Here is a 7,985-nt window from a genome sequence, read left to right as displayed (position 1 = left end):
AGAAAGGAAGGCGGCGAGCGGCGGCGGCGGCGGGAGCGCTCGCCCGTAGCGGGGATGGCGCGGCCGGGCAGGAGGTGCGTGTGCCGCGGGGAAAGGAGGGCTCGCCGCCTGCTCTCGGGGCCTGGGATGGCTCCCAGGGCGGCCCTGTTTTTCCTTTCCAGCTGGAAGGGAATTGGCAGCTGGCTGAGCGGCAGGTCCCAGGGGGTCGCGGTCAGTGGCGCTGGGTCCGGGTGGGGGCCTGTCGCTAGTGGGGTCCCTCGGGGTTCAGTGATAGAATCAAAGAATGGTTTGCATTGGAAGGGACTTAAAAGATCATCTCGTTCCTTGCCATGGGCAGGGGGACACGTTCTACTAGACCAGGTTGCTCAGAGCCCCATCCAACCTGGCCTGGAACACTTCAGGGATGGGGCAGCCACAGCTTCTCTGGGTAACCTGTGCCAGGGCCTCCCCACCCTCCCAGGGAAGAATTCCTTCCTAATATCTAATCTAAACCTGCTCTCTGTCAGTTTGAAGCCATTCCCCCTTCTCCTGTCACTCCAGGCCCTTGGAAATAGTCTCTCTCCATCTACCTTTTAGTCTCCCTTCGGGTCCTGGAAGGCCACCATTAGGTCACCCCAAAGCTGCTCTTCTCCAGGCTGAACAATCCCAACTCTCTCAGCCTTTTCTCACAGCAGAGCTGCTCCATCCCTCTGATCATCTTGGTGTCCCTTCTCTGGACTCGCTCCAAGAGCTCCATGTCCTTGCTGTGCTGGGCCCCCAGAGCTGGGGGGGTCATCCTGGGCCCGGTGTTGTTTAACTTGTTCGTCAGTGACTTGGCTGAAGGGGTCGATGCCTCGTCAGAAAGTTTGGTGAGGACACAAAGCCTGGAGGAGTGGCCGATATCCCAGGGATATCCCAGGGGGCTGTGCAGCTGTTCGGAGGGATCTTGACAGGATGGAGAGATGGGGAGAGAAGACCTCTCTGAAATTCAGCAAAGGCAAATGCAGGGTCTGCACCTGGGGAATAACCCCGTGCACCTCTACAGGCTGGGGGTGACCTGCTGGGAAGCAGCTCTGCGGGGGAGGACCTGGGGGTCCTGGTGGACAACAATCTGTCCATGAGCCAACAGTGTGTCCTGGGGGCAGGGAGGCCAATGGCATCCTGGGGGCACTGGAAAGAGCACTGCCAGCAGGATGAGGAGGGTAATCCTGCCCCTCTACTCAGCCATGGTGAGGAACATCTGAAGTCCTGGGCTCCTCAGGACAGGAGGAACATGGAGCTCCTGGAGTGGGTCCAGCAGAGGCTGCGGAGATGATTCAGGGACTGGAGCATCTCCCTGAGGAGGAAAGGCTGAGGGAGCTGGGGCTGTTCAGCCTCCAGAGGAGACACTGAGAGGGGACCTCATCCATGTGTGTCAGTGTCTGCAGGGAGGGGGCAGAGGATGGACCAGGCTGTGCTCGGGGGTGCCCAGCAATGGCACAAGAGGCCACGGGCAGGAACTGATGCCCAGGAAGTTCCAGCTGGACATGAGGAAGAACTTCTTTGCTGTGCAGTGACCGAGCACTGACCAGATTGCCCAGAGAGGGTGTGGAGTCTCCCTCACTGGGGATATTCCAGAGCTGTCTGGACACAATCCTGTGCCATGTGCTCTGGGATGACCCTGCTGGAGCAGAGAGGTGGGACCAGATGCCCCACTGTGGTCCCCTCCAACCTGACCCTTCCTTAAATTCTTTGATTCTATGAAGCACGGGGATTCTCCCTGGTGTGTCTGTGTCCCTGTCAGGGAGCACCCCTCAGGTAGATCCCAGGCTGTGTCCTCTCTGGTCCCCTCAAGTAACACCTGCCCTGACAGCAGCATTTCAAGTGCCTAAAAGTGACCTCGTAGATAAACAATTTCCATTGCACAGTAGCAGCTCACAGGCAGTGTGTCCATAAGGACAATGCAATGCTCCCATATGACAACAACAAAAAGTGCTGTTATTTTAAGATTTTTAAAAAATCTGGAAGCTATTCCTGTTAACCCTGTTCTATACAGTAGTACTCATTATACACATTATCTCTTCTCTCTGGTGACCAGTGACAGGACCCGAGGGAACAGCTGGAGCTGTGTCAGGGTAGAGTTAGATTGGATATTGTGAAAAGGTCCTTCCCCAGAAGGTAGTTGGGCACTGAACAGGCTCCCCAGGGCAGTGGTCACAGCACCAAGGCTGCCAGAGCTCAAGGAGTGTTTGGAGAATGTTCTCAGGGACATGGTGGGATTGTTGGGGTGTCTGTGCAGGGCCAGGAGTTGGACTCAGTGATCCTTGTGAGTCCCTTCCAACTCAGGGTATTCTGTGATTTTGTTATTCCCTACCTTTGAACATGCATTGCTTTTTTTCTTGTAAAACTTGCTTCACCCAAAAATGAAATGTTAGCAAGTCAAGATACTCAGACAGAAAGGACTAATAGTCTATATTTTCTTCTGACACAGGAACAGGAAAGTAGTTGATTATTCTCAATTTGGGGATTTGGAAGATGACGGTAAGTGGCGTGTTCCTGCATGTAACAAACACGCCAGGAACTAATGGAACCACCCAAAATGGGTGGGAGGAGAGATGAAGGGAGACCTCACAGCAGTGCAGCTTCCTCATGAGGGACTCGATGATCCTCGATGATCCTTCCAACTCAGCATATTCTGTGATTTTCTGGTTCTATGAAAATACCATCAGAGTGTCTTTAATGAAGTATATTTGTTAAGAATAGTTTGTTAAGCTCTTACTTCTTTCAGCAGAAGGAATCTGGGCACACTGGTAAATATTCCAATTCCACAACCACGTCATGGCTGTAAAGCAGAGCATAAGAGCAGTGTGCCAGGAAACTGTGGAATACACAGTATCTCGTTGCAGTTAAATCTTTCTCTCCGTGCCCCAGTTTTCAGTGGCAATTAGTTCCATGATGCCCTGACTATTAGTTCACAGGACTGTAAATGTGAATACAGAGGAAGTGTGAATCATCTCCACATAGGTCTAACATTTCTCCACAGCTCTCTGTCTCAGTGGGTTTGTGGTAAGGACATAGTGCTCAAATTTGGAGTGTCATTGACCAGAAAAATAGATTGCAAGCTGTCTTTTTCCACAAAGGTCCTCCTTTCCTTCTAAACCCTAATGGATGTTAATCATTTTTACTAATTTTTCTGGCAGAGTTTGTTTGCTTCCATTTTTGTTTGCTTTTTTTTTTTCCATGCTGTTTGCAGGATCCAGGGAACAGTTTGAATTGGTGGGAAGGGGAGGGCAAAAATAAATAATGTTGAAGGCAATGCATATTCTTAGTTTAAATGTGGTGCACGACTTTTCTTAGTTTCTAGACCACTTCTAACAATCAAGAAAAACGTAGGTTCTCCAAAACCTTTGTGATCTTAGGTAAGGTTCTCCATCATTTAGAGAATACTGAGGATCATTATTTTTTTTCCTTATTTTGCACTGTAATATGCAGTGCCCTCAACTGAAAGAAAGGCAGTTTTCGTGCCTTCTATTTTTATTTGAAAATTGGAGAAGTGCATTATACCTAATAGGAGGCAATATGAAAATGATAGAAAAAAGGGAGCAACATAGATTTTTTAAAAGTGGAAGTCATTGAGGGGAACAATCCCAAAACACCAGGAACTGAAATCACAGTGGTAGTGATTACTATTATAATATATAATATCAATCCTGTCCTATCATATTTTATCAATAAGATTGATGCTCAGTGTATCAAAATCTGGTAACACAGTGGACACTGAAGCTTTATTGCTAATAAAAGCATATATAAAAGAAGTCTTGTTGAATTTTCATTTCAAATACATTTAAGGATAGTATACTTACAGTTGTTGTCTTCTTTAAAAATTTCAGAAAAAAAAGGTTATCTGTGATATATTTTCAGTGTGTGTTGAGATTTAAGTCAAATGACTTCTTTTGGCCCCATGGAAGAGTGTAGGAAAACTCCTGAGAGCTCGTTGCTGTTTTCCAACAGATGAAGACTTTGCACCTTCAAGCAAAAAATCCAGAACACAGCCCAAGGAACCAAAGAAGGAGAAAAAAGAGAAGCAAAAAAAGCCACCCAAAGAAGTGACTCAGTCACAAACACAGACAGTTAGTAAAAGGTAACAAATGTTGTGGTCAACTCTGTGCTAATACCAATTATTAGTTTTTATATATATATATATATGTATATAATGTTTTGCAATCATGATACTTTTAAGTGTAGAGTGCTTTAAACATCAGGGTGTACTTTGACTAAATAATTTCAGAAGGTAGTGCTCAGAACATGAAATTCTATAAATAAGTATAGAAATATTTCTCTCTTTACAAGTATCTGAATTTTAAAAAGTTCAGTAAGTCAGAAGAAGATCTATAACACTCATATAGTTCTTTTATTATTTACCATGGTTGTGGTTTTTTTCCAGGTTATCCTTGGATGACAAACTTTATAAGAGAGATTTGGAAGTTGCCTTAGCCTTGTCTGTCAAAGAAAAATCTGCAAATATCCTTGAGGTGCAAAATTCAGAAGAACAAGGTTACTTTGCAGTTCAATGCAACACTCTTTATTCATATGTAGTGAATTTGAACATGAGAATTTATTTTGCAGTGGAATAGATTGAAAATCGTGCTTTATTTCAAGATGTCCTGATAAGGAAGTGAGCATTTTTAGGTAGTGCCTGTCTTCTTATGTTCTTGTTTTTTTTCTGTGAGAAAAGTAAGATCTCCCAAAACATATAGTTTGGTTAGAGACAGATAAAAACTGTAGCTGTTTTCATTTATTAATATTTCTGCTTTTTATCATGCATTTTTTGCATGTTGATATTTTATATTTTTTAACTTTTTTTTCTGGATCTTAAAACAGATAAGAGTATTGAATCAGAAAACATACACAGGAGACCCCCTTTTTCCAACTGCAGTGTAGACAGTGAGGTTTTAGGTAAGTTGTTCTCATATTCTGTCTTCAGAAAGAGGATTTAAGTAGCTTCTCTCTTTTTTTATTTCTATTGTTGCTTTTCACTGATGTGAAAAAAAGAGTCTTTGTCTTAAATAAAGATTGAAGGATGCATTAATTTTTTTCATTAAGTCTTAAAATGGGAAAACCTGGGGATTGCTGAGTGAGATTGTTACACATCACTAAAAGTCAGTTGGAAAACACAACAGGCGTGTGACATTTTTAGATGCTTACTTCATTTCATTCTTTAAGAAGAAATACTCTTTAATGGGTCCGTAATGCCTAAGGATCAAATAAACATGACCAAGCATTTGCTGTGCCATTGGAAACTTCATTTTTCCAGTTTTTAGTTTGGTCCCTCTGTTAGCTTGATTACAGAGAAATGTCACAATGAGAAAGTACAGTTTGGTTGGTTAAAAGAGTAAGATGAGGACCCCAGGAAAGCAAAGTGTCAGTGATGTGGTTTTGTGTAGTATAACTCAGCATCACCACAAATTAGTTTCTGGGAACTCAAATACCTTCTTCTTTTTGAGAAGGTGAATTTCAGTTAATTGAACCACCTTCTTTCCTAGGTCTCAATCAGGTGATGGACGAAGACACACCCAAGGGTGATGGTGGGAAAAGAACAGTGACATCCAAAGTTCCAGCACAGCAGAAGGTGGTTGGCAGTGATGACAGAGAGCATGACACTGACTCTGAGCCAGAGTCTGTCCCCAGTAAGTTCTTCTCCACAAAAACCCTCTCCTTAAATGTGCTTTGAATGTGATGCCTTACATGTAGTTTGTATTTTCAGTGAAATTCCTGCTGCTTCCACTGTATTTTCCCTCCCCCCTTCTCTAATACCAGTGACAACCCAATAGCACTTTCACACTAAATTTAAACAATTGCAGCTTATTCATACACAGACCCCAAAGTGACAGAATTCCACAGCTTCCCTGCCTTTGTATGTCAGGACAAATTTCTTCTGCCCTTCTTGTCCAGGAAGCTTTTGTCTTTTTAAAGAGCCTCTGTTCATTTTTCTTGTGGTTTTCTGAGGTTTGCATCAACGTGAAGACTCTGGAGTATGAGGTGTTGCTGGTTTCAGTTTAAGCTTATTTATAAAAATAAGTAGCCTCCCTTCTTTCTTCCTTTCTTCCAATTCTCAGCTCTTAGGAAAGCAAGCTAATCCATGTCTCAGTCATTCCCCAGTAGGTGACATGTCTGTATAAATATTTACTGCTCAAAGATGGGACAGTCTAGTACCACATTTGCTGTTTCTGCAGAGAGCTTGTGCTGATCAGTCGTCTTACATAATGATTTCTCTGCTAAAGAGTGCCTTCCCAAAGTCACTTTTATTTTCCAACCAAGCATCACCTGTAGTTTCTCCTTCATGGACAATGGAACAGAAACCTGAGCCAGGGCAAAAGATGATGTCCAACTCCTCAGAACCAGTTGGGAGGCCTCTACTTGCATCAAGTCCTGTAACACACAAAAAGCCTAAATGGACACCCCCAGGTAGGTGTGAGGTTGTAACTGTAAACAGATACATTAGTTGAGTTTTTAGCAATCTCACCTGAAAGCAAACAAAGAAAATGAACTGTTTCAGCAAAATGCTTGCCTTTTTATAAAGAAAGGTTTTCTTTTGACAGATTTAAGATTAAAAAAAGAGAGAAAGGATGAAAAGCTATCCCTGTGCTTCTTTTACAGCATTATCCTTAACTCCTTTATCTGGGAAGGAGGGGTTAATGAAATATTTTTCATAGTGTGGATCAAGAGATTGTTTTATGTCCATTTCTCTCTTATTTAGAGCTTTCTTTATCTCTGCTACATGCTGCTTAATTATCTATCCTAAACAAATAATATTAGAAAAATGTTTGAGAGTTTTAACTCAAACAGTAAGGCAAGTGCTTAGAAGCTTTATTTTTGCAGGTGTTTGAACATGCTGCTGCCATTGAGTCCTGCTCTTTGCTTTGATTTTCCTTCTAATTTACTCTTCTGGTTCTCTCTGGCTCCTTTCCATCAAGCTTCCTTTCCCACTTGGAATTGTGCTGTGTGATTCTCTGTGGAGTGCCTGAAAATGCACAGAACACTGGGAACACTTTTTATGGGCAGTGTTGCTCCAGTGTCTTGCTGGTTAATTAGAAACTGTGCACCATTCCAAAGGGATGGATTCCTGGGGAGTGTGCTGATTTTCACATGCTGTGTTGTTCAGACCTCTCTGCAATATCTTTAGAATAGTTTTTTTTTCTTCTGTTAGGAAAACTACAAAAAGTCAACAGTCATATGATTTATTTTTTTTTTCCCCCTCTAAACCTCTTATACCTTCTTTTTGTTTTAAACTTATTTTCAGCTCCATCAGGAAGCAGTAATTCCTCTGGGAAATACATTGCTGTTAAGTCACCTACTCACTGCCTTAGACTTGGCCTCTCCAGACTGGCAAGAGTTAAACCACTGCATCCCAGTGCCACCAGCAGTTAAATGGTCAGTGACAAGGTGCCACATGAAGGAAAAGACTGTGGAAAGTGTTTTGCTTATAAACAGCATCATGGCACCATCCATTTTCAAGGACTGTTGTTTATGGACGTTGTTGTAATGAGTTTTTATCCTGCAAGTTGCTGGGCATCCTTAAGTGCTACTGAATAATTGTATTATTTAATCAAGGTGACATCTGGGTCACCAGCTCTTTCATGTATTATATTCACAGACGTTGGTTTGTGATAATTTTAATTCTCTAATAACTAAACTCTTGGCAATAAAATAGCCTAGACAGCAGTATGTATGACAGGAAATACGTTTTTAGAATGTTGTATTTTTTAAAAAAACTAAATTAAAGTACTTTATATAATCTGATTTTATGATTTTACTTTATTAATTTTGAAAATCACTTCAAATTTTGGCTACAGTCTGGCAAATATTTTTGCATGTGTATGCCCTTACTGGAAGTCAGCAGTATTGGTTGGACTCAGACAACAAGGATTTTGGTTGGAGCTCCTCAGGCTTCTTTGAGGACCATGATACCAAGCTTAGAGAGGGGGTTTTGTAAAGCATTGGAGTGACAGTTACTGAGTAATGAAACT

At 42.6% G+C, this 7,985-nt stretch overlaps 1 protein-coding gene across 2 annotated transcripts; it reads left to right on the top strand.

Moving 5' to 3' along the window:
- Positions 1-21: 21 nt before the first annotated feature.
- RAD51AP1 (RAD51 associated protein 1) lies at positions 22-7,758 on the top strand. Of its 2 annotated transcripts, none has more exons than XM_018086239.2 (8): positions 22-74; positions 2,450-2,499; positions 3,970-4,099; positions 4,403-4,512; positions 4,840-4,914; positions 5,502-5,645; positions 6,289-6,423; positions 7,259-7,758. In XM_018086239.2, the coding sequence occupies exons 1-8, from the start codon at positions 55-57 to the stop codon at positions 7,384-7,386; spliced, it is 792 nt and encodes a 263-aa protein (XP_017941728.2). In that variant the 5' UTR covers positions 22-54; the 3' UTR covers positions 7,387-7,758. The 2 variants fall into 2 exon arrangements, with proteins under 2 accessions (XP_017941728.2, XP_017941727.2); XM_018086238.2 differs by having other exon boundaries at positions 6,277-6,423.
- The last annotated feature ends 227 nt before the right edge of the window (positions 7,759-7,985 follow it).

Source organism: Manacus vitellinus, unplaced genomic scaffold (genome assembly GCF_001715985.3).
Source record: "Manacus vitellinus isolate BGI_N305 unplaced genomic scaffold, ASM171598v3 scaffold_90_pilon, whole genome shotgun sequence".
Lineage (NCBI taxonomy): Eukaryota > Metazoa > Chordata > Aves > Passeriformes > Pipridae > Manacus > Manacus vitellinus.
This window is presented reverse-complemented; position numbering and strand designations above follow the sequence as displayed.